This window comes from Desmodus rotundus, chromosome 6 (assembly GCF_022682495.2).
Source record: "Desmodus rotundus isolate HL8 chromosome 6, HLdesRot8A.1, whole genome shotgun sequence".
In the NCBI taxonomy this organism is placed as follows: Eukaryota; Metazoa; Chordata; class Mammalia; order Chiroptera; family Phyllostomidae; genus Desmodus; species Desmodus rotundus.
Genome location: NC_071392.1, coordinates 10,065,421 through 10,091,796, shown reverse-complemented (window position 1 = coordinate 10,091,796; position 26,376 = coordinate 10,065,421). Strand labels below are relative to the sequence as shown.

General features: G+C 49.7%; 1 protein-coding gene across 2 annotated transcripts; it reads left to right on the top strand.

The window, feature by feature from the left end:
* The first annotated feature begins 947 nt into the window (after window positions 1-947).
* Window positions 948-25,235, top strand: MTURN (maturin, neural progenitor differentiation regulator homolog). Of its 2 annotated transcripts, XR_008427101.2 has the most exons (4): window positions 948-1,475; window positions 10,297-10,419; window positions 20,026-21,973; window positions 22,311-25,235. XR_008427101.2 is itself a non-coding variant. In XM_024562917.3 (3 exons), the coding sequence occupies exons 1-3, from the start codon at window positions 1,314-1,316 to the stop codon at window positions 20,134-20,136; spliced, it is 396 nt and encodes a 131-aa protein (XP_024418685.2). In that variant the 5' UTR covers window positions 948-1,313; the 3' UTR covers window positions 20,137-25,235. The 2 variants fall into 2 exon arrangements, 1 of the variants encoding a protein (XP_024418685.2); XM_024562917.3 differs by having other exon boundaries at window positions 20,026-25,235.
* The last annotated feature ends 1,141 nt before the right edge of the window (window positions 25,236-26,376 follow it).

Genomic DNA, 26,376 nt, shown 5'->3' with positions numbered 1-26,376 from the left:
TGCTCACAAGGGTTCACGGTGTCTGAGCTTCCCTCGGCTAATCTGGCAGCTCTTTGAGGATGCAACCACATATTATTCATATTTATATTCCTAGGGTCAGCATGGTGCCCGGTTCAGAAGACAAACTTTAAAGATCAAAGCCGGTTGAATGTTTGTAGAATGAATGCTATTTTAACGTGTCACTGCCGGTAGTCATTCAGTTCCCGCGGGCGAGGGCTGTGTCCAATGCATTTTCCGCAATCCAGCAGTGCCTGTGGTGTCCTCGCAGCCAGTGAGCATTCAACAGGTGCAATCGTTGGGCCGTGTACTCTGGTTTTAAATTTTACTTTCTCCTCTTCCAAACTAGCAGCGGATCGTTTTAGGTTATACAATATGAAGTGAAGCCAAATAATATTCAAGACAGTCTTATGAGGCTTCTTTCTAAGAAATCCTCAGCTTTAGGTTAATGGAAAAAACACAAGCGTTTCATCTTCCTTTCCAAATGCACATTCGTGTCAGTGTCTAGTAAATACATTTAGGGGGAACAGTTCTTTACATCCACTGGAGGGCAGAGCTTTGATGCTGAAAAAGAAAAGCTCCATTTCCCCTTAGATTTTCTCAGCTCCTCTAGGGCTAGTCTCAGACAAGGGACAAGTTGTCTGCAATTCTGTGTGTGTCCCCTGCATTTACATCGCATTCGGGAAAACGCTTTCCTAGCCTTCTAACTCCAGATAAACGCTAACAGAGGCTGCCAGCTTTCTCCGTCTCCCTGCAACCGGGAAAGTCGCGGATGTTGGGTCCGCGCTGTGACATCACCCGGCTCGCCAGCCAGGGCGAAGGTCTCAGACTCCAGTGATTGGCTGGGGCCCATGACGTCACGGTCCGGGGTGGCCCCGGTCGCGCAAGGGCCCCGGGATGCTCCCCGTCCCTTTATTTTAAAAAAGGGGGGAGGGGCTGGGGAGCCCGCTGAGCGACCGGCTCCTCCCGCCCCGCCCCGTCCGGCCGCAGCCGGCGCCAGGTTCCCGGACGGCCCGAAAGGGGGCGGGCGGGGAGGCGGACCGAGGAGGAGCCGGGCGCGGCGCAGCGCGGTCCCTGGCCACCGCCCACCCCGTTACACACAGCATGTAAACAGAGCCCGCCGGGAGGAGCCCCGGGACTGGAGGGATCCCGCGCAGCCCGGCCCCGCCGCCTGCCCGAGAGCTCGCGAAGCTGCGCGCTACCCGCCCGGGAGGAGGGCGCCGGAGGAGAGGAGGGCGGGAGGCGGAGGGAACGGGAGGCGGGCGGCGGAGAGGAGGCTGAGGCAGCGGAGGGCGCGGCGGGCGCGGCGGGCCAGGATGGATTTCCAGCAGCTAGCTGACGTTGCGGAGAAATGGTGCTCCAACACGCCCTTCGAGCTCATCGCCACCGAGGAGACCGAGCGCAGGATGGATTTCTACGCCGACCCCGGCGTCTCCTTCTACGTGCTGTGTCCGGACAACGGCTGCGGGGACAATTTTGTGAGTGCTTGTGGGAGGGACCACAGCAGCGCGAGGGAGTGTGGCTGCGCGGCCGCTACCCTGCGCCCGAGCTCCCTCCCGCTCCGGAGGCTGTGGGCGCGAGGTGGGGGCGGGGGCGTAACCGGTCGCCGCCGCGCACCCGGCTGCTCCGCTCTCCGCCGGGGAAGCCCTCGGGCCCGCCGAGGCGTCGTCAGCACCCGGGGTGGGGCCGGTGGGCGGCGGGCAGGGGCACCCTTAGCATACAGAGAGCAGGGCTGGGGCGGGCTATTTCGACGCAACCCCGAGGCCAGTGCGCGATACTTGGCTTGGAGCATCTCCAGGGTATCCCGCGTCGCACCAGCCCGGCTGGGGGCGCACGGACCCTCCCGCAGGATCCAGAGTCAGGAGCTTCCTCCACCCAGGCGTCCGGTCTGGAGGAGGAATCCCGTTTCCCTCCCGATGCGCAGACAAAGTCCTCCAGTTGTTCCCGCCTGGGGAAACCCACCCGCCCCCCCAGGTTATCCCCTAAGCTGCGTGTTTGGACACAAAGCCTCTGTCCACACTAGCGATGCCCCATCTCCTGGACCTTCTTTGCGGAATTACACCCAGGATCTTAAAAACGCACGCGCGCGTGCGCGTGCACACACACACACACACTTGGGCACGCCTATCCCCTGTGCTTCCATTGCTCCTCTATGAGCTTCTGAGTGGGTTCTGTCCGGCTGAGGCACCGGCCGCGGCCCCCAAAAGCCCTGTGGTTTTTCCAGATGAGAGGGAATTACCCATCCCCGCTCCTGTCCCGGGCTCGGAGGAACCGGGACCAGAAATTGCTGTGTCCAAATCTTTAACTTTGCACCCTGCGCCCATTTGGGATCTTGGCGCTGGCAATTTAGGAAGCGGATGCAGAGGGCAGGGAGTTGGGGTGGGAGATAGGAAGACTGGGCCAGAATGGCGCTCTATGAAGTGTCTGTAAGGACAGGGAAAAATAATGGTCCCCCAAATGTAAGATGGAGGCGGCTTTGGGCTCGGGTTACCGTGTGGTCACCGGCTTGAGCCTGGAGCTGGCGCTGTTGCTGCCCCTGCGGACGGAGGTAGGGTGGCGCCACGAGCATGCCTGGCCCTGGCTCCTCGGGTGGGGTCCTCAGGTGGGGTGAGGAAAAGCTGGGCGGAGGTCCGCGCCCACGCGCACCCCTACCACCAATGGGAAGTTCTCCAAGGAGTTAGAGAGACAGCGAAATCGCCTTTCTTGGTCCCAGAGAGGTGGTCCGGCAATAAAGCACCCGCCCCCACCACCTCCACCCCACCCTACGGAGAGGAAGAACCCACCTGGACCCTAGCCCTGCGACACTCTGAAAGAGGGATGTCCTTGGGTGACAGCCAGATTTGAGTTCTGGCCGTGTGACTGCTCAGTCACAGTCACCCCGCTCACTTTACACGTCCAAAAAAATGGGGGTAATACCAGCGCCCCAGCGATTGGATAGATAAAGCACCTGACAGTCTCCACTCAACACCCAGAGCCCCACAAATTCTGGATCAGAGGTTGGATCTGGGGTTCCCTGAGTTTAGAGCTTGTCTCTTTAAAGAGCCTCAATGTTCTCACCTGTAAAATGAGTAAATCGGAATGCCTCCATCACAGGCACTTGCGAAGAGTGACCAAGCTATAAACGTGTGTAAGAACACTGTTAACTGTAGTTAGAATAAGTAAATAAGTGTGACTTGTTACGGAGAGGAGTGAGAGGTCACTAAAAAGGGACTCACTCCGTTGTAAACGTGTGAGAAATCCCCACGGATAGAGTGGAAAGGGCACCAGGACCCAACTAACTGCTACGGTAGGGTTTGGTCAGGAGTCCCGCCCAGCCCTGGGCTTCCTCAGTCTGCCAGTGGCCTTTCCCCCTCCTTACTGTGTGACCTAGGGCACAAATCTCTGGAGGTGGTGGCTCTGATGGGGAGAGATCCACACAGCCTTCCTGCTGGAACTGAAGGAGACACCAGAACTACTCCAGGGAGATTAGGTGGGGGGAGAAAATGCAAGGCCATTGTCTTGCTGCAATATGTATATCGAGCTATTTAGAATGTCTATCAGGCCTTTTCAAGGCCACCTATATTGCAAATGTCCCCCCTGTGTGAATGAAATGCTTGAATATATTCAATAGCTGACAATTAAATGAAATAGGATAAGGAAGAAAGAAAATGAGAAAAGTAATTCCTTGGGTAGACTGGCACTTTCTCGAAGTTTCTAAAGACTTTAATGGACAAGACACCAACCACTGCAAGCCAAGTTTTCTTAGCCCAGGCGGCTGCTCCAGTCTGCCCCAGGCCAGGTTTGCAAGCTGCTGTTTGCTCCAGTTAAAGGAGCCTAGGCAGGAAGTAAATGTCCTAACTCTGTTCTTTTCCCTCTCCCAGGAAAATCTATTAAGTATTGAAAGGAATTTGAAATCATTGGAATTGCTATAATCTGAAGGATTTCTTAAGAATATTTACATAACATCTCTCAAAGTGTTTTCACATCATTTATTCAGCAAGCATTTATCAAGGGCTGATTTTTGCACCAGGTCAGGGCTACCTAGAATAAAAACAGGGTCTCTGCCCTCATCCTCCTGGGGCCGGTCTAGCCATCTACCGTGGTGTGATGTAGTGGTTAGGAGCGCACAGGCTCTGGGGCGAGGGTACTTGGGTTTGCACCCAACCCACCACGTCTAGCTGTACGTCTTGGTGGAAGCCTTATTTAATCTCCCTATCCCATGATTTCCGCACCTGTAAAACGGGGAGATAACACTAGCACTTCGCCGGCTGGCTTATTTGGAACAGTGCCTAAAATGGGTGTGGTGATGTTAGTGAGTCTGGCAGAGTCTCTGGATCTATCTCAGATGTAATCCAGGTCATGTCCCCACCACATCTGCACTGACTTCCCATTATTTTTACCACGAAACCTAAGCCCTCGTCCTGACTTCAAGCCCACACGGGATCTGTCTCTTGCAGCCTTTCTGACCTTGTCTTCCACCATTCCTCCACTGCCCCCACCCCCTTGCTTGCTATGTTCCTGCCCCACTGGCCTGTCTGGTCTTCAGACATGCCAAGCTCAGGCAGGGCCTTTGCACTTGCTGTTCCCTCTGCCTAGAACATTCTTCACCCACACCTTTATGTGGGGAGCTCCTTTACGCCAGTTAGCCCCGGGAGAAACCTTCTGACCACATACTCCCGCACCTCTTCCCCTTCCAGTCTTTTATCATGGCACTCATTAGTACTTAGTAGTCTTCATAAGTGCTCCCTGCCTCCCTCACCAGACTTAGAAGCTTTATGAGAGCAGTGACCTTGGCTGTCTTAGTCCTCATGGTATCCCAGCCCTTGGGACAGGGTCCGACACATGATAGGTGTTCAGTCCGTGTTTGTAAGGATAGATGAATGAATGACAGTCTAGTGTAGAAGACAGAGGTTAGATTTCAAGAATGACGGTGTCCGACAACAATAACAGCTACCACTCTCGTGCCGTTTGCTGTGTGTCAGACAGTCCTCTAAGCCCTCGGGGGACGTGAACTCCGGTTGTTTTAGTAATCCCTCAAGGTTCTCTGTAATTATCTCCATTTGACAGACGAGGAAGCGGAAGCACGGTGAGGTTTACTAACTTCCCCACAGATTTTAAGTGGTAGAGCTGCTTGAACCAGAGCCCGACACTGAAAACACAGCACAGGAGTGAGACCTGGGGACCCGGTTCAGACTGTGGGTTCAAGGGCAGCTTCTTGAGCCTCACAAAAATTCTGTGCAGTAGGTATTCTTATCCCCATTTTATAGGCGAGGAAACTGAGGCTTGGTGACTTTAAGGGACCCATCCAGGACTACACCACTAAGAAGTGACAGAACCAGGACTTGAGCCCAAGCCCAGAGGCCTGTTCTTTCCGCCATGCACAATGTCCCCCAGGCAGGGTCTGGTCAGCAGCTCCAGTGGCCCAGGAACAAGGACTGCCTTTGATTTTCCCTCCGCTCTGGCAGCACCTCAGTCCCTTGTGCGCTCTCTCCCCTTCTCGATTCCCAGGCCATCCAGGCCACGCGGTCCCTCCCCACGCTGCTGCCCTGATTCGGGCCTCTCCCTGTGGATGGCCTCTGAGGTCAGGTCCCGGAATAAAATGAAGCTGCCAGCTCCCTGCCTGTGGGGAGTGCAAGTGATCACAGACAGGTGGCACGCTCCCCTCTTCTGCCAACTGGGAAGGTCCCGAGGGCTCTGCCAGGTTTGGGGAGCGGGGTGTGGGCAACCACTCATGTGCCAGCTGGACCCGAGGGGCACATGTGTAGGTGCGCCCGTGCTCCTGGGCATGGCGGCCCCTGCTGCTCTCTCCTGCCCTAGCCCAGGAGGAAGGGTCTGTCTGAACCCAAAGCACTGCCCGCCTCTCCCTGGGGAAGACTCCCCTGTTGCCCTCCTTTTTCTGCCCACCCATCAAAACATGTTTGGTTCTAAAGTTTCGTGTAGTTTAATCATTCCTCAATACAAAAACAAAGATGGCAGTTGTGATAGTTTTAAAGAACCAAGCTTTATTTATAGAAAAACTCTGTGATTTAACTTTATATGTGTGCTTATAGCCATGTCTATATTCTCTCCCCGTTTTCAGTCTAAGCATGTCTCTGTTCTTAACTGTGTGACCCAGTAACAGCCTTTCGATCTTGGAGAAGAAGACATAACTGGTTTACATGAGCTTGCATGGTTTCACATGGTGGTAGAGCGGAGAGAAAGCACTCTGTTGTCTAATTTAAACTCTACCCTTAGTTTCCTCATCTGTCAGAGAGGGATCGTCATATCTACATTACATTATTACTGGGAGGACTCAGTGGGGAATGTTGGTAGACCAGAAGGCTTTCTTCCAAGGCTGCATTATTTACACAGAGAGACTGTTTCAGGGAAAAAAGAGATGGCCTTTGTATATTCATGGAATGGTTCCTCCTGAGGAGGCTAAAGTTAGGCCCATGTGAGTTCAAATCAATGGACCCCTGCTAATGAGAATCAGTCTACAGGTATGTCCTATAACCTTATAACTGCCCTGTGAGCATGATTATGTTCTGTGTCTTACAAATGAAGGAGCTGAGGTTCTGGTTGGAGGCCTGCACCTGGTGATGTCCTGGCTTTGCCTCTTGCTCCATGTGTGACCATGGACAAGTTGCCTGACCTCTCTGAGCCTCAGTAACCTCCTTGGCACAACAGATCAGTGGCCGACATAAGAACAGGTCACAGGTCCGGCCAGCCATGCTGTTCCCACCCTGTGCAGAAATACGTTGGGTGGCTTGAGGTGGCTTGTGGCTTTCATCTTATGCCATCGCTTCTCTGGGCAGCAGTCCATTTGGGATTAAGCCACGCCCACTCAGCACCTTGCCCCCCACCCCCCTCCCCGTAATGATGATGGCAGAAGATTCTCAAGGCAGGACTCCAGTGAGCATGAGGCCCATGGCAACGGCCCACTGTGCTCGAAAAGCTGTTTGTGGGATTGAATGACCTTGATGATCTAATGCCAGTTTGGGATAAGCTGGGTATTGCCACCTACACTGTGGAAGACAGAAAGGTGCTCACGTTCCTGTTTGCAGATGACATGGTGCCTTGTCTTAAGCCAGGCAAGCTTTGATAACAAACTCCCGCCCAACTTAATACCAGAAAGAAGGGCCTAGGTGGCCTCCGTGGCCTGTTTGTTCTAAAATCCAAGTTCTCATCGGGGACTTTCAACTCCTAATGGGAGGAACCTATTGGAAAGAGCAGGCTGCTGAGGGGAGGTGTGGAGAGGGGCTCTTCACTGCAACCCATGCTGTCCTGAGTTTTGGACTTGGTGTTAGTAATGACACAGCGTTTTAAATGTAATGCTCCTCCCCACCCCACCCCCACATCTGGAGTTAGTTAAAGTTCCGCTCTGCTTCTGGTTCTCAAGGTGTGTGTGGTCCCAGACCTCCGCCCGCCCCCCACCAGCATCCCCTGGGAACCCGCTGGGAATGCAGATTTGCAGCCCTGCCCCCGTCGGACAGTCCCAGGTGGGACCCAGCAGATGTGTTTTGATTGTCACAGTCCCAGGTGACTGCTGGGGACCCACTGCTGTCCTCCCCTTCCCAAAGCCTTTGCTTTGGCATTTCTCCTGTTACAACACGTGCGGTCTGTGATCTGCCTGAGCTCTTAACAGCCCTGTTGGGAAGCCAAGACATTCCGTACCTGTATTTGTGTTTGCCAGGGAAGTTCTGTACATTGTTCAGAGCCACGAGTTCTCTGGCCCATTAGGGTGTTTTCATGGCCTTTGGTTACACGTGCTTCAAATACCTTCTGCGTTGAGGTCACAGTGGCCAGGCTCTGAAGTGCATGACTCTGGGTCTCTGGTCACCCATTTGTCTCTGTACAAAACTGGACCTGAGATCCTGTTTTCAAGAGCATCCGCCCATCCGCCTGCCACCCTGCCTGCCCTCCCCTGGGGTTGGAATGGGTCCCTCCACTTTTCCTAAGAGGTAACCCTCCTGCCTCTGGCATCTTGCCTGTTAGTTCCCAAGAGCTCTGTTTTATCTGTGGGCACTGTCCCTGGGCACTGATTGCCTTCTGTCTTTGCACGGGTCTCTGGAGGCAAATCTGTGTCCTATTCCAGCAAGTGGCCAGGCCTGTTTACAAGGGAAAGGATTCAGTAACAACTGTTTTTTAAACCCACAAAACCAACACGACAGGGAATCTAGGGTGAGTTAGCCAAATGAGGGCAGTTTAAGCAGACTGGACAGAAAACCCTTTTTCGGGTGTTACGTCTTCCTTCTCCAAGATGTATTCATAAATTGACAACCGCACAAGTGAAGCGATGAAGCCTGTGGTGTGAACTGTCTACTTGTGAGGTTTGACACGCCCGAATAACACTGCACCAAAGAAACTGTGACTTCCAAGCAGAGGTGGGGACACTCTCATTCTGACGGTGTTTGAGTGGTCCACTTCCTTAGTTTACTCTGTAATTTGAAGCCCAAATGCACTTAAAAAAAAAAACAAGTATACAAGATTTTCATGGATACACCTACTTCTGAATGAACTATAACCCAAGTTGCCTTGGGTAGTGTCTTCCGAGAAGTTGCATTGAGTGTCTGATTTGGTCAGCGTGTGACCTTGGCCACGTGGCTGGTGGAAAGGCCCACCCCCATTCTCCTGCAGATTCAAAAGGCTAAGAGGGCACTTGGGTTTGCCTTGCATTGAATAGCAACTGTGTGCCAGCCAGGCCCTGTGCCAGGCACTTATTAAACTTACTACTTTTACTCTAATCTTCAAGTGTAGGGAAGACAGGCTTAAAGATTTCCTATTGTGTGGCGCTAGATGAAAATCCCCTCTTCAACTTGGATAAGACTGTGAAATACACTTTTTAAAACTTGAGCATGAACGTGGGTGCTGAGCAGAACTTACAGTAAAGTGGGACCTGATTGTTCTGGCTGAATCCTTGCTGATTAAGAATCAAGTTCAATACTGGACACAAAAGCACTTTGTGTGATTCTACTTTTGTGCCATGGAAGACACTGACATCAATGGCATTTCAGTGGCTCGACAGCTTTAAGGGTCCCTAATTAATAGGGAATCATATTTGAGCTATTCTCCAAAGTGAGAGAATCTAGAAGTTATGTTTATTGTGAGGTGGGACCTTTGCATCTACCAAACACAGATCATTGGCTGTAAAGGTGGCACATCAGCACCTCCTTAGTCTCTCTTAGGTCTGAGCAGTATCTTAAGTCTGTAGACCTAGTTCTTAGAAATGCTGCCACAAGAAGGAAGACAGTGGAATGTGCTTATTGAGTGATGGTCATGGGACTCTTTGGGACAATGCCCTAATCATTTGTAATAATCGGGGAGAGTAAGTATGTGCTTGACACGAACCATTTCTCCAAAGAAATCTCATCCCCTGCTGCCCAGTCCCTGCTGCTTTCTGTCATCTGCCACTGTCTCCCTGTCTCCCACACCTCTACACGTTTTATAAACTAGTGTTGAGCTGTCATTAATCGGTCCCCTCCAGTCAGTGAGTTTTGATACCTGATGGATACCCTGATGTTATCCTGGCAGCCCAACGCCTGTCTCCTCTGCATGGGATCTCTCAAACCTGTTTCTCGGGCTTGTTCCAAATCCTGGGACATTTATGGGAGAGACTTGTCTAGTCTCACAGATGTGCTAAAATGGATGTCCTCACAAGGAGAAAGAAAAAAGAAAAACTTGTCTAGACTTAAGAAAAAAATAAAAACCTAGAGCCAGTCTCTTCTTGGTGCATGTTAACATTGTGAAGTGATGCTTGGGGTGTGATCCCTCTTAAAAGCATTTTAAGGGAAGGTGAGCTTTCAGAAGTCTTCCCCATCCCCCAGAGACTTAGTGATGATTTCTGTGTGTTCCCCTAAATTAATTTCATTCTGAAGTAAGTTTACCATCACCCCCACAGGCTAGTCTGGGTAAAAAGGTCTCATTCCAAGGGAGTGGTTACAAACTATGGCAGAGGTGAAGGTAAGGATCCTGCAGGCTCTTGGTTTCTCCTCATCCCAGTTTGAGAGCCACGCTTAGCCTGCACCAGGAGGGGGGCAGTGGAGATCATGGGAGAGGGAATATTGACCCTGCTGCCCTTTTTCACAGTGTAGAAGCAGATCTGATGGTGCACTGAGCTGGACCGAAAGCACAGGGTTTTGTATAGAGCGTACGTTCTCTGAACCCTTCAGTGCAGACCAGTCGAGAAGGAACACACGAGTGTTAGAATGGAATGAGTGTGGAATGGAAGCCTTCCTCAAATTCATGTCATGAAAAAAACTGTGTTGCTTTCAGTCTTTCACACTGAGTATAACGACTGTGTCTTTGTTTTCTCCTCTCCCCCGTCGGCCGGTGGGCGCCTAGCACGTGTGGAGCGAGAGCGAGGACTGCCTGCCTTTCTTGCAGCTAGCACAGGACTACATCTCTTCCTGCGGCAAGAAGACGCTCCAGGAAGTCTTGGAAAAAGTCTTCAAGTCGTTCAGACCTGTAGGTGCCCGCTTGGCTGCAAGAGCCCTCTTTGTTTTCTCCCCCCACCGAGCTTTGAATGACAGGGATTGTGGGGACAGTAGGCAGAACCTGGGATGACTAATTGTTTTCCTCTTGTCTGCTTGGTGGCACAAAGATAGCTCGTGGAGGGTGGCTGAGGGCGGGAGTGGGGGGAACAGGATGTGACACAGCTGTTTGGTGCGGGGATGATGCTTATTTCTAGCATCGCTGGAGATGAGAACCTCTGATAGGGTGGGAAGCAAACAGAGCCTTCTTGAGACAACTGAGTAACCCTGTCCTCACCCAGGGGACTTGAAACCAAACTGCTTGGAAGTGTTCTGCAGGCTCTATACAGGAGGGACGGCCACGTCCGTGGGTAAGGAGAAGGGTAGCATTGGATGCTGGTTCTCTTCTCTCATTTTTTAAAAACTCACTATAGAAAGCTTGCTTCCCGCCGCCCCTCTTAGGATTTAGGGATCTGTCTGTTTGCAGCTAGCTGGCCGTTTGTCTTCATGCTGGCTGAAAAACATGTAAAATGAACACTCCCCCTTATTTTGAAGATTCCTTGTTTCCCGTTGTCCTATTTGGAAGGTAAAATCTGTGTTGCGACAAGTTCAATTCCATGACTACTGTCCTCTGCGTGTACAAGGACATTTGCTATGGAATTTCTGTTGATTTATTTTTCAAATCTTTTAAAACAGTATCTACTTCTCGGCTGAAATTTTTGACCGTGTCTTTTCTTTCCCTGAACATAGTAGGCGTGGTTGTGTAATAGACTGTGTCTGCCATTCCCGTATCTCAAGGTTTGTAAGCCAGTTTATCACCAGTTGTTTCGACTGGTCCTCACTCCTGCTATGGGGTTTCTTTGTGTGCTGGATTATCTCTGTGTGGTGGTTATTGTATTTGTAAATTTATACATAGGAATGAATTGAGGCCTAAGATGAGGGTACTTTCCTTCAGAGAAGAATTCTAGTTCCTTCTGCCAGGGCTTGGGGACACTGCCAGTGTGAGAACACCTGGGAAGTAAATACATGGGATTGTTTTCACATGTAAATGGGAGGAAAATGCAGTCCCCCAAAATCAGATGCATCGCTGAAAACAATTCTATTGGCTGAGTATTTTCTTTCCCTTCCAGCTGCCGCTTGTCATGGAGACAGATTTGATTAGTGTGGGGCTTTCAGGGTTCATTTCTAACACAGAGCCTTAAGTCACGGGCAGGGATGATGCTCCCAAGGTGAGGAGGCCTTGACCTAGCATGGCGCCCTTCTCTGGTGTGGAGGGTGGGGGGTATTGGGTGCTGGGCACCCTCTGGCTTGGTCATTTTGCCCTGCAGGGAGAGGGGCGTGGGAGGCACCTTCTCAGGGTTAGTGAAGGTGAAGTGCACAGGGGGATTTCTGCCTGCCAGGATGTGCCCCAGGTAGGATGGGAGGGAGTGTCGCTGGCCAGGTGAAGGACGGCTGGAGACCCTTTCACCCTCTCCGTCTCCACTGAAGAGTGTGCGTCTTTCCACTGCCACCCTTTGCCTGTTTGCTTTATATAAGGGAGCGCTGTATTTAGAATTAAGACATAGGGAGGGGTCTTGTGTTATAGCTGAAAGCATTTGCTGAAGTAACACATACCCCAGTGCTACCAGGCGATCAAGCAGGTAAGCTTCCGCTCCTCATTTCCCTGGAACTTCCCGGGAACCTGATCCACTCTGGCGGCTGTTTTTGTTCACAGTCGAGGAAACTGCCAGGAATATTTTCACTTTCACAGTAGAACAGCTTCCTCCGTGGCTTTGAATCCTTGTTTCCCCTCGGCCAGCCCCTAGCCAGCCCCTGTCCTGTGCAGTCCCTCCAGGAAGATGAGGACCGTTTATCGACAGCCTGCTGCTGCCTTTTGGGGCATCAGCCAAGCAGAGTCTACTAAGTTTGCTGGCGCCCGTGCGCTCCTGCACGCCCCGGCCTCCTGCCTGCCCGGCGGAGAGCTGCAGAGAGGGGTCATCTTCCGGCTGTCCTCAGCGGCCCTGCCTGAAAGGCTGAGCAGGCCAGCAGCGCTTCGTAAAGGGTGCTTTCTCCCCTCTCTCGTTTGGCTTCTCCCCACTGAAATGCTCAATATCACAATCAGAGCCACTCCCTCCCCCACCAAGAAATCCATGATTGGATTTGAAAGGAAAGAAAAATGTTATGTTTTGCCATCTTAGTCTTTTTCCTCTACTTCTTCGTCCCATTTTCAACCCAGGGAACATATTGATCACCTGCATTAGCCACAGCTCAGCTTTGGCGAGTGAGGGCCGGGCACCCTGCCCCGCTCTTGCCCTCGGAAGCTGACTTTGCGGTCGGAGAGACAGCCACAGAAATGCACAGAGACTCCACGTTACAGGACAGAGCGTTTATTTTGGTCCAGACCTCTGCCCAATACTTACTGTGCGGAACACGCCAAGAGCTCCATTCCCCGCTCTGCGTGCTCCGCTGGTTCTTCGGGGAGACGTTTCCTGAGAGGATGTTAGTAAGTGTGAACGTCAGGGTGTTGTTTGTGGTCTCCTCCCCCGGTTATGTGGAATCAGGGTAGTTTACTGATGAGGAACCCAAGCTCTGGGGGAAGTGATTCAAATCCCAGCTCTGCCACTCACTTGGTGGCTGTGTGACCTTAGCCAAATTACTTCTCTGTTTCTCAGTTTCATCAGTTGTAACGTTAGGAAACAAAGACAATAGTCATCTGAGGGTTGTCGTGATGATTAAATGACACAATTCTTGTGGGGGACTTAGTAAGCATGTTACACATAATCAACATGAAAGATGCCGGCGTGCGGGGGACACTGGGTAAAATCCCGTTGAGAAGGAAGGAGCAGGACTTAGGGACATGCTTTATAGGGCTCTTAGATTCTTGGTGGAGAGAAAAAGCAAGTCGCTAAGTGCTTTCAGCACATGCCTACCAGAGGCGTCTGGCTAACCCAAAGGAGGTAGACAGGTATTATTGGAGTACTGTAGTCAAAAGCTTCTCGGCATTGGTTTGGGCAGAATAATGACCACCCTTCAGGAGCTGGTCCGTACAGCTCGCTGTGGTGGATGCTAGTGCTGTGAGGGGGACCCGTGGACACTCCCATCCCTAGAGGGGTGCGTGACCCAGAAGTCTCTGGTGACAGGGTGACGGGCAATGTTTATTTTCTCCTTTTCTGTATTTTTCTGAGTGTTCTGTGATGTCACAGAGAACATGTACAATCAGAAACTATGTTGTGTTTTAAGAAGCTGTGCTGTCCATACTGTGTCAGAAGGGCCAGGAGTGGCAGGTGTGAGCAGCTGGCTCGCCCAGGAATGCCATGCGGGACAGTGGCTTCATGGGGAGGTGGGACTTGAAGACACGGCAGGGTCTGCACATGCTCAGAGGGACAGGAGGGCTGGCCAAGACGAAAGGCCAGAAAGGCCCCCCTTGGCCCCTTAGCTCAGAGTCCTTACAGATGTCCCCGGAGGGGGAAGGTGACTCAGCCCTGCCCTATCAGTTCTGGTTTCCAGGCCGCATGGCCTCCAGAACTCTGGTTGCTCAACCTCAGTGTCCCCATCTTTAAAATGGGCGTCATATCGGTTTCTCTGTCTTGTGGATTCGTAGGGAGCTTCAAAATTAAGAACGTAAAGGACGGTCATAGCCGAGCTGCCCCACTAGGCTGCTGTTTGTTTCTGGCTCATCGCTGCTGGTGGTAGAGGCGGATCCGTGAGTCGGGGTGACCACATTTGCTGCACTCCAGGGACTCCTGCTTGTAGCTGGTTTTGTTCCCTTTCTGCCGGAATGTCATACCCAAATGGTGCACGTAAGCAAGTGACAGTGCCTAGCAGACGGCACTGACGTCCGTGTCATACAATCAGTAATGAGTATCTTCAGAGATACCCGTCAGCAGGCTTGGTAAACAGGAACTGACCGTCTCTGGAGCCCTGCGCTTTTCTTGTTTAAATGGCCCTCTGTTGACGGTTGCTGGTCGTCACATGGTTGGGCTAGATAATAAAACCGTGCTTATGGTTCTAAATATTGGTGATCATGCCACTCACTTGTCTCCTCCGTGTTTTTGTATCTTTTCTTTAGTGACGACCCACAGGCTTCCCCCGCGTTCAAACCAGTTCATAAGGGAAGAGAGAGCTCACCGTTTCCATTAGCTGCAAAACCAAACCTTGTCTTTGCCCTTTTGCATTCTCTCCAAACTTTATTTTGTTTTCCCGGAGCATTAACTCTTCTCCTACTAGCACTGCGGACTTGAGGTTCCCGAGGCGCCTGTCCCTGTGACAGTTTTGTGTGCAGTTTTGGTGGCGGTTACTGTGCTGGCACTACCTGGAGTTAGAGCCTGAGGTTCCCCGTGTTTTCTCGCTCTCATCCCCGGGGATGCTGAGTGGCTACGTGTTTCCTCTCAAGGAGCAGAGACACGTCTACCAGAAAAATTCCCCTAATTCTGGCTTATTCGCATGAGCAAGATTGATGTTTTCAGTTTGCCACTGTTGCCTGGAAAGCCAGCAGAACCCTGGGTGTCCCAGACAAAGTCCAGTTCTCGCTTCCTCTCTTCGTCTGCTCAAGAGCCTGGAAGGGCACTAGCCATGTGGGGTCTGTAGTAACCATGCTGGGGAGCACAGCTCTATAAGATTAACGTTGTCAAATCTGCCCTTGGCCGGTGTGGCTCAGTGGATTGAGCACGGGCTGAGAACCAAAGGGTCGCCAATTCGATGCCCAGGCAGGGCACATGCCTGGGTTGCTGGCCAGGTCCCCAGTGGGGGCCACATGAGAGGCAGCCACACATTGATGTTTCCCTCTCTTTCTCCCTCCCTTCCCTTCTCTCTAAAAATAAATAAGTAATACTTTTAAGAAAAGAGCCTGGAAGAAGAGGAAGAATGCACCTGTGGGGTGCTGCTCGTAGGTCAGGAGGCCCGAGAAGAAAAGGCGACACACGCGTGTGTGGGCTTTAGTAAAAGACGTTGAGCTGACAGTTTAAGTTCGATTACGGCTTATGTTTTTTGCTTACATTGTAAACATTCAAGCCCTTGGCCTTTTTAGAAAGTACTGTGGCCCCCCAAAGTAAGAGTACCTGCCCCTCTTACCCCTTTGTCATCTTGCCGCCAACCCCTTTTTTTCCCTGGTGTCAAAGGCAGACTGACCCGGAGCCTGTCGTGGGTCTGGGCACCACCGGCATTGCGGACCATTAGGATGAATATCGGTGCTTCATTCCGCATGCGTTAGTGTCTCGATACCTAGCATGTGGTTCCAGGGCCAGCAGTGACCCGTACCCCAGGGGGTTGTTAGAAATGCGGGAGCTCGGGTCCCCCCTGAGGCCCTCCGAATCAGAATCTGCATTTTCAGTAGACCCCTGGGTGAATCACACACAGGGAAGCCGGAGGGTTGCTGCTTCAAGGAATCCTCTGGAAGCAGCTCGCAGGGACCTCTGAAACCACAGGGCACTTACGGACAGTGCTGAAGCCCTCACTGGCTGACTATGCTCCAAGGCAGGCCCCCCTCCCCTTTTATAAAGACACTCTAGCCCACTGTGCTGAGTGACGGTCGCCTTTGGAGAGAGCAGGTGCTAAATGCCAACTGAACATGGCTTCAGCTGGTTTACATCACTTTCCAAAAGACTCTGAGTTAGTCCAACAGATAATTGATACTCTCTGGGGTCTACAGAACTTTAATTCTCGAGGGTTGGCATCTCACTTCCTTTTCATTATGGTCCTATTTGGATGGAGGGGCCCTGGAAGTTCTTATGTGGTCATAGGTTGTTCAAAGGAAGCTTGATGGACTGCGAGACCCAGAAATGCCAGTACTAGTCCAGAGTGAGCATAAAGATTCTTCCAGTCAATTGGAAAAAAATTCTTGAATTAAGAATTAATGATTATAACCATCAGCAGTAATTTAAATGTACCAGACAGGATTTCTTGGCTGTCTCCTTTTCCCCATGAGAACGTGTGGGCTCAGTAAAAGCAAGGACTCCAGAATTCTCACCAGTCTGTTTGCACTCTGTCTCTGATATGTCTCTTGCCTGTTCAAAATTTGGGTCCAGAAGTTAAATTTAGACTTACCCGCCATAGATGGGAAGAGAGATGGGGTGGGAATGCTAGACAATTACATGTCTGTGTGATGTCATTTGGAATCCCAGGCTGATTCTAGTTCTGGTGCTTATTCTATTCTCTGTAATGCTTCTAAATCGCACATACTCCTAAGTGTGGACATTAGCACTGCAAATGGGATTCTTAGAAAGGTGTGTTACCCAGTGGAGACCACTGACGCCCCCAGCTATAGGAGCAGCAGTGACAGCTGGAAGGGAATATCCCGCATAGCCCAGTGGTTAGGTATGTGAAGTCTGCAGCTAGGTGGCCTGGGTTTGAATCCCAACTCTGACACTTTCCTCAGTAACTCTGGGCAGGTTACTCACCTCTCCAGGTCTTAGCCATAAAATGGGGGTAATAGTAGTACCTACTCCATAGCCTTATTATGAGAACAAAAGCAATTAACATATGTAAAGCTGCTTAAGACAGTGTCTAGGAGATAATGAGTTAACCAGTGTTACCTATTATTATTAAATCTGAAATAGGACGAAATTGATGGGTTCCGTGGAATGCTGGGTATAAGCCCGACAATCAGATGAAGAGGGGAATGGAACTGGGTTTCTTACTTCGCTTGCGCTTCCTGCATTGCTAATGAACAGGGAGGCAGTCTGGCCCTGCAGCAGCGACTCTCCGCCAACAACTGACCTGGCTGTGCTTTCAGATGAGAGTCAAGGTCATGTGACACAGCTGCATCATTCACAAGGGGCTCCACAGCTCGCAGACTGTGGCCACATTCACTTTCTCGTTTGCTCTCCCCAGTTTCTCTGGAGGTAGGGCAGGTGCCATGGTCCCCACCTGACAGAGAAGGGCGCTGAGGCTCAGCTAAGGCAGTGGCTTGGCAGAGGTCCCCAGCGAGAGCCCTGGCTTCCGCACTCCAGGTCCAGTGCCTTTCCACCAGCCTCTCAGTGGATCTGCTGACCCTGCTGTAAGGTGTCATCCAAGTCCAGGAGGCCCCTGGGGCCTCTTCCTTCTCCCTCCTGCAGGGGCAGGGGGTGAGCAGCTCTCAAAGTAGCATCTGAATGTTTCCTGCCAGAGGGAAGGGCCTCCCGTGGGGCTGATGCTCCAGACCTAGAATATGCGCTTTGGATTCACGTGGAAGGTAAGGCAGGGAGCTAGAAGAGGAGGGAGGGGGAGGGAGGTGCTAATGGTTTCATCCTCAGCTGGAACCTCTTCTGCAAGCCACCCACCCTGAGCTGAGGAGACAGAGGGTGCTGAGGGATACCTATGCTTTGGGTCCTTGAAAATTGCTAAGTGTATTATGAAAAAGAGTAATCAATGGCAAGTCTCTTTAGGACAAGCTTGCAAAGCTGCATGCCTCATCTGTGCGCCCTTGACCTTCGACTAATGGCTAATTGACCGTGATATTTCCCGCTGAGCCCCTGCCAGTCAGATTTGTTCAGGGGGAGGGAACGCATGGGCCACTCCTCTTTAACGAGGTGCCCCTTTAGTGCAATGAGGGGCTACATTCATTTTGAATGAATGCCTCTTTTAGCATTTAGGTGACTCTGGAGTTATGGGTGATGGTAACAATATTTATATTAGCTGTTCGGATAATAACTACTTTGATACTTTTCACCTGTGTGATATCGAGCAGCTCTTTTATTTTTTTGGATCAGTTAATTTTTATTATTTATTTTATTTCTTTTTATTAAATTTATTGGGATGACATTGATTAATAAGGTTAATAGGTTTCAAGTGTACATTTCTAGAATATATGATCTCTATAGTGCACTGTGTGCCCACCACCAAAGGTCAAATCTTCTGGCACCATGTATTTGACCCCCTTTACCCTACACTTCCTCCCACCCCCCTTCTGTCCGGTAACCACCATACTGTTGTTTGTGTCGGTGAGTTTTTTGTTTGTTTTTTTTGTTTGTTTATTTGTTGCTTTCAGTTTTATGTCCACATATGAGTGAAATCATACAATTTTTAACTTTTTCTGTCTTGACTTATTTCACTTTTCAAACAAAAACTGGACACTGGAACGCGAGTCACCTGCGTCCATTGTAACCGACCATCTCATCTCTCTCTTTAGCGGCAAATTTTATCTTTTATTCCATCTGCTAGGACATGGATGGGAGCCAGCGGTAGGAGTAAGGAGCCTCTCCCTTCTCCCAGGCACACACAAGGTTGTTACAAATAAATACTCGGCCGCGCTGAGCTGGGCTCCTGCCGCTCCAAGCCAACGGTGTCCCTTGAGACAGCTGCGTCCTTGGAGCTCTGTGTGAAAGCCCGTGTCCGTGGTTGGCTGTGCCTGCCCTGGCAGGCCACAGGTGTAATAGGACCAGTGGTGCCTGGCAGACGATTTTGCCCCAAGTGTGGTCATTGGGCTCTGGCAGACCTGCGAAACATTCAAGAATGTCAGAGTCAAGGCGGCATTTTGGTCGGGACTCTGCTCATCCTTCTCTCATTTAAACAGTTGGGAAGGAGCAGGAACAAGGAGGTGGAGGTGGCAGGGCACTCGGGAGTCAATGCAAAGTAAACGGAGTGGTCGATCTTGTTTTAGTGTCTTAATGCGGTTCGAGTTCGCATCACAGGGCCATTTGGTGAAGCTGCCTCCAAGTGATCAGCGAAGGAAGGGGGTCACCACGTGAGAGAGTCCTTTGGCCACCTGCATGCTGTTAATCGCACTGAGGAGCCGGGGGAGGGATGCCCATGATCATGGACAAGGCTGAGCCGTGCCCAAGGTCATAGCTCCCTGCCAAGTCCAGAGCTTTTTGTCCATATTGATCTGGCCCGGCAAATGGCACTCGCTCAGTTTCTCACCAAAGGCTAGCCAGTACTTTAAGAAAATGCTTGCTGTGTATCATTGTGAATTTCTCTGGTGATAATTAGAGAACATTTGGAAAATACAACATGATTAAAAGGGAAAAAAATTTATCCATAATCACACTGTCTGTACAAATACACTCTTAAAATTTGGATGTATTTCACTGAAGTCTTTTGTATTTCAATGTATTTGTGTATAAAGAAATCTGTATCATAATGAAAACGATTTTATCATGCTTGCTTATACTTGTGAGCATATTGTAATATCATTACATTATTTAAAATACTACCTTAAGTGGCTATATAAGACTATCTTCCAGGCGCACCGTAATTTATTTAACCGCTTTGTTGAACATTTTAGTGGATTGCACATTTCTGTGTGTGTGTCGTAAATAATAGTGTGTTTTTAGGGAAAAACAAGGAATAGGTTTTTGACATTTGATGAGACGGCACTGTTCATTGTCCTGCTAACATCCCAGGTGTGCATGCGTGTGCATAGATATTATATCTTAGTGTGTAGGTGGTAGGTGGTATCGTGTTGATGCTTAAAAGTAGAGTCTCCAGGCTTCCCAGTAAACCAGAGCCCCTTGGCCACCAGTCCGCTGAAGGACTGCCATTTCCATTTAAGAAGTCTGTAAACACAATTGCAGGGTAGTTGGCTCCTGTGGGAAATCTGTAGTTGCCGTCCTGTGAAGTGCTGTTGAATTTGGAGTCTGTGCCTCTGGTGGTCTTCCTGCGTGGGGCCCTTTGGTGCTCACAGCTGCTTCTCTTCTCTCCCCTGCAGTTACTGGGGCTCCCGGATGCAGATGACGATGCCTTTGAAGAGTACAGCGCAGATGTGGAGGAGGAGGAACCAGAGGCAGACCACCCCCAAATGGGGGTCAGTCAGCAGTAACCTTGCGAGGGCTCCCATCTGACAAGGAGTGAGCCCCGTGGTACCCGAGGTGGGGTCGCATGCTCCTGGGTCAGCTCTTCGAAACAGGACATCTGACTCCCAGCTTCCAATTGAAAATGAAATACCTTTTTAACGACCACAAAATATCTGGGATGAGCTGTGCTCAGAAGTGACCTGCATTTTACTCCCGTTTCAGTGGGTTTCTATGGAGTTGTCTCGGTAGCCTTGGCCATTTCGAATTTAGAGTCCATTTTGTGGCTGACCATTCTCTCTTGAGTTTAGGTGGGAGAACTGACATTTGCTGACTCGAATGTAGAGAACTCTGAACGTATTAAGGATGTGTTTCGAGTCCTCATAGGTGACTTGATCGAGGGCAAGCATGGCAGAGAAGAAGTGCAGTCTGCACTTTTATGTACCTCGTAAGTGTCGTAAGTGAAAGGTTTTGCTTATAAAGCATGAGTTATAATAACTAGTCATTACACTGCACAAGTGCAAGTACAAGGGCAGAAAAGGATTTTCGCTTAGCTTTGGATGGAGAGAGTAAGGGAGGCAAGGAACCTTTAAGTGTGCTGCCCTCACTGAGTTACCTGGATACACGGCAGCTGGTTCACGGCTGTGTAAACATACCTGCGTGGTCAGTTAATTTCAAACATGCTAATTCCAAAGCCACTTTTAAAGTGTTAACAGTGGAGAATATAAATGGGGTGCCATCAGTTACCGATTTCTTTAAAATGTTTATAAGCCGTCCCACATACGAAATGCAACATTTACCGTCTCTCTCAATGAGATGGCAACTTGTAAAATCATGAAAACATCCAGAATCCAAGGGCCACTTCAACTTTGAAGCCATACATTTAATGGGAAAATAAACCAGGATAACATTTTGTAAAACTATGAAGGAATCCTTGTTTCTTAATCCGTCTTTTATTCTTTTTCTAAAAAAAAAGTCAAGAAAAGGATCCCACTGTATAATTTATCTAAAAATTGTAATCACATGCTTCAAGGAACCTAATTGCAGTGAGTTTTTAACGTGATACAAAAGTGAGACTCTTTTCATCGCAGGTTAGCATGGTTCAGAGGGGAAGTTTTAATGATCAAAATACTCAGACAACTCACAGGAACAACGACGGTCCACCTCTTGGGGGTACCCTTTGTCGTGTTCCTATGGACTCATTGAAAATATTCATTTTCTTGGACCCTTCTGCATCTCTGGTTCTAACAACATAGGATGCCGAATGCTTCTTTTACAGCATTTCACTGAACGTAGTATCTGGGGTGAGGATGTTTTTAACATGTGTACCTGTTAGGTTGAAAAAGTTGTTTTTTTTTTTAAGGGCGGAGGGAAAACGGCAGCCGCAGAAGCACAGAGCTTCTGGGAGTCTTATCTTCCAGGCACGGGGATGTAAACTTGCTTATCCAAGTGGTTTCTGTCTAATTGGGGCTGCGAGGAGTGCGGCCACTGGTGGTCATACTGTGTACTGCAGTTTTACGTCATTGGGTAAAATAAGATGGTGGTTTCTATCTGTTGTCAGTAGCCACATTTTTTCTTGTCATGGGGAAACATAGTCAAAGTTAATTTCAAGTACAATGGATGTCCTTCCAGGGAGCCTATTAACAAAACAAACCAGGATGTTTCATCCAATGGGATGAAGGTGCTCTGGGCTTTGCTCCCTCTCCTGTGTTCTGATTGGCTCCAGACCTGTGCACAGGTGTTTGGGAAGCTGTACCTTCGGTAGAAGTTTCGCAGGTGTGGTCACTTTTGTTTTAACACAACAGGCTGGAAGAATGACTTCTCCGGCGGAAATGAAGAAGCCTGACTAGCTTGCTCCATTCAAAGGTAAACTGGAACTTTGTATGTAGTAGAGGCTTAACATCTGAATTTGCGTATGTTTGAAAATGGAATGGACATTGATGTAAAATGTATTTTATCAAAAATTTGTTTAGGTATCAACCGAATACAGTTTGGTATTTTTATGTGAATGTTCTGTTCCTAAAAATTGAGCTGAGGTAGACTCAGCCGTGCGTTGGTGCGGGGGAGAAATCTGGTCTTCGTTTTGCCCAGGGGTCGAGGATACCATCGCTGTATGTTACTTATTTTCCTGGAAGAACCCCAAAAGGCTTAGCAGATCGGATTGTTTCCTCTAAAACTTCCTTTTCTCTGCATGACCCTGCAGCACTCGCTGACACATGTGCCCACATGTTCGGGTCGCGTGTGGCATTCGAGGTGGCACTGTGCAGCCTGTCCCCTGGTTGGTCAGCAAGTCGAGCGGCCTGTCGCCTGCGTGGAAATGGCTCCATGGCTGGACAAGTTCGGACTTTCACAGACACATAAACACACTCACCAGGAGGCCATGCGGCACAGTGGGAGGAGCACTGACCCTGAAGTTAACGGAGGGACATGCGTTCTAGCACTGACTGCCAGTGACCACGTGTCCTTGGGCAAGTCCCTCACCTAGCCTGAGACAAGGGACGCTTGCCCTTCCTGCTTTAACCACTGTTCTTCCATAACTGCCTTACGATGTGTGTGGGTATGAAGGGCAACAGTCAAGGAGACTTCGAGGGAAATGAGCAGGAAATATATTTAAACCCTCCCTGTCCTGAGGACCCTGGCCACCGGGCTACCTTAGAACGTGTTTCTGCTGGTCTGTGAGTGTCTGAGCCCCCCAGGGCCTGATCCTGAGGGGCCGATGACACTGTTCCTTGGGTGAGAGTCAGGCCCCAGAAGGTACAGAGAACACAGTTGTCTCGGTTGTCCGAGCTCTGCCTGTGGAAGGCATAGTTTTATTTTTATTTGTGCCCTGACAGATTGCGGCTTTGGAAGTGGAGTAAGTTTAACTTCATTGAGAGGGGAAAATTGCATGAAGTGTAGCTGGAAATGGGTGACGTTTATCTTTTTTGCCATCTCATTCAGTAGAGAGAAAGAGTGTGTGTGTGTGTGTAAGAGTGTGAGTGAGTGTGTGTGCGTGGGTGTGTGCACAGGGGAGTGAGCGCTGTGGATGGCTATGGAAGCGTGCCTGCGATGACCTTACCCACCCAGGTCCTGGGGTTCGGTGAGCCTCAGAGACATTTGTCTCATGGCTACTGGTTACTTTTCTCTGTCCGATAATCATACCGAGTGGACTCTGGGGAATCAGAGAGTGAATGAGGGAGCCAGGGAGGGACCCCACACAGTGCCTGCCATGCGGTGTCCACTCCAGTCCCCCAGGCTCAGTACAGCACGTATTCCTTTTTGTTCTTCGGGGGCTAGAACACAAAAAGTCTCTTCCTTAGGAGCTCTCCTTGTGCCCTGGTGCAGAATTAGGGTTCCAGTGTCCTTAGATGGAAACCGCTCTCCTCTCGTAGTTACCGTCATTTTTCTCAAGGCAGCGGAAGCCATTCTCTAGCACAATGACGTCTCTAAACGTTGTTTCTGTTTGATAGGAGCACAAAGTGTGTGGGCCGAGGGGGGCGGGCTGTGGTAGGAGAGCATCATTGGACTCTGCCTGGCTTATGAAAATTGACAAGTTGGGAACCGGTGGTGTGAACCAGTCTGATTTGCCATGGTCCTGGAGGCAGGGAGGAGTAGGCAGGACTTGAATCTGGGGTGGGAGAGGATGAGTAAGGGAGAACAAAAGAGTGAATTGGGGTCTGATTCTTTAGAAAAATAAAATAAAACGCCAGGAGGCGATTAGCGTGTAAGGTCCAGGAAAACTCTTCATGGCTGTGCCCCTAGGAGCCAGCTTAACTCAAAGGTAACTGCCTGCTTGTTCAGACGCAAGGCCTGAGCTGGGAATGGCTTTGTGGCTTTGAAAATGCCCCCTAGCCAAGGAGACAGCAGGTGTCCTGCAAATCTGGGGACTCCTTGCCCTAGATAAGCCAGCTGTCAGCCAGAGGAGCCTGTCTTTCCAAAGTGCTAACATATCTGAGAGAGGCTCCAATCACAGGCCAGGCTGAACGGGAACCGAACTTGATCTTGCTGTCAGCTGCAGAGATCACAGTGGGTCAGGAATGCCCCTCCTGCAGACCTGAGGGCAAAGTCCACCTACTCCACTGAGCTTCAGGGGTGTAGAAAGAGCACAGTTAAAACTCAGGTGGGTCTCATATCCCACCTGCTTAGTCTTCAGTTTACCAGAGAAGCCTACAGGTTTTTTGGTTTTTTGTAATTAAAAACTAATCCTCTTCCATAAAGACTCAATCAGTTATCTTGGTTTTGTAATACCAAATATTATAATGTGAAAGGCTGAAGTCGTTTAGATTTATACAGAATAATTCTAAAACTTGCCAGGATGCCAGTAGCTTCTGGTGTCCACGGCAACATGGTGTCCATGGTAAAATATCTATTACCCACATTTATTGGGCAAATTGTTAATAATATGTTGTCTTTGATATATTTTTTAAAAATTTGGATTGCAAAAATACAGGACCTATGACCATTTTGTATTAGAAAGCCCATTTAAAGCATTATAAGCCTGAAGAGGCATACACAGTGAACAGTAGGAACCAGGCCACATAAAAATAACATTTAATTTACCGAGAACTGTGAATTCAAGTTGTTTAGTGCAGCAGAGGAAAGCTGACAGTCTGTTCTTTATAAAACTGCCTTTCCCTGTTTTGTTTTTTTTTCTTTTGTTTTGTTAGATTTATTTTTTACGTTAAGTCCCTTCTGGTAGGTAGCTGGGCAGAGCAGGAGAGGGGTCTGCACTCGGTACACGTGGGGGCTTTTCAGGGGAGAAAGTAAATCGTCAATTCTAAACAAATCTGAAACTATCCGTGAACCAGTCTTAATTTGTGTGTGAAAGCAGTTCAGCTGTCTAGTGAGAAGCAAAAGCAAGGAAGAGTTTGAGGGGGGTGGGGCGTTTCTTAGGAAAAAAAAAAACCAACAAAAAACATTTCATGCAAGGTGTGTATGCTTTCTTTGCCTTTATATTTCCTTTCAAAGAAATCTCTTGTAAATGACAAAACTGTGAAATGGGTTGCCAAACATTGTTGCCCTTTGTTAGACGCTTCCGGCGGTGTGAATCCCGACCCGAACCCTGTCCACATCTGCTCCTTTCTCCCGAGAGAGAGAATCTCATCCAACGATGTAATTACCATACGCTTGCTATTAAAGAGCCTTCCAAACACTGACTGTCGCCTCTTTCTTACTCCCTGCACCACACATGGCTGGGCCTTTGATAAAATCGAGGAACAAGGAAGAAGAACCATTTGGCTAGCTTTGCGGTTGCCTTTGTTGGGGCTGGCAGCTCTGGGGAGTACAGCGAGGGGGGAGAGAGAGAGGAGGTGGTTATAGGAACCACTGATAGGATTCAAGTGTCAATAATTGATGTGTTTGGAGACCTGACTATCTCTCCTGATGCTGTCGCTGGGATTCAGGAATTTTCCACTCTTCAAACTAGCCCTTTAGGTTTATATGTGAAGGGCCTCGTTTTTCCTGTCCTCCTCAGGACTCCTTTGTGACACCACTTAAAAATCTGTGGTCATTCTATGATGGCATTGACACCTTTTCCCTACGACTTCCCTCCCACTTATTCGGTAAACAATGGCATTTAAGGAATAAATCTGGAAGTCGGTGGTAAGTCCTATTATTTAAGAGGAAGTTCCTTCCCTCAAATGAAAAGTATGTTGAATTAGACTGTTGAATTAGATTTGGAGTTGCCTTAATGGGCACAGGGCACAGCGTACTGTAATTGGTGGTTCTTTGTTTTTGCCATGGCTGTCGTCAGAGATCGCGCTGAAGGGTGGGCCATGGGGCAAGCATCACACACCTTGCTCGGTGGGATTCTGACCTTGGCAGGGCAGCAGCATGGTCTCCCCCAGACTAAGCCTTTCGTATGGGGAGTCCCTTGTTGCTGTTATTCGATCACTCACAAGTATACCTTTGAAAATGCAGATTGGCTTCTTTAAGCAGGGGCCGGGTGTTAGAAAGACCCACGGCTTGGCCTTTGCAGGGCCTCTGAATTCGGTTGGCTGGGGTCAAGGTTGTATGATGATGGGTGTGTCACCTCCCCCTACCCCCATCTTTGTTTCCTCATCTGTAAAAATGAGGCTACAGACTGATTTCCAAGTTTCCTCTGGCCACTAGTGGCATGGAGATGGATGTTGTCTTGCCTAGTGAGGTAGGGAGGGTGGGAAGCAAAGTTCATACAGAAAACACTGTCCCATGAAACCAGGGCTGGGTCGCCGGATGCTGGCAGATCTGAATTTCTGATTTTGAAAGCCTCTTCCCTAGGATGCCTTTCAGAAATAACCCCCTTCAAAATA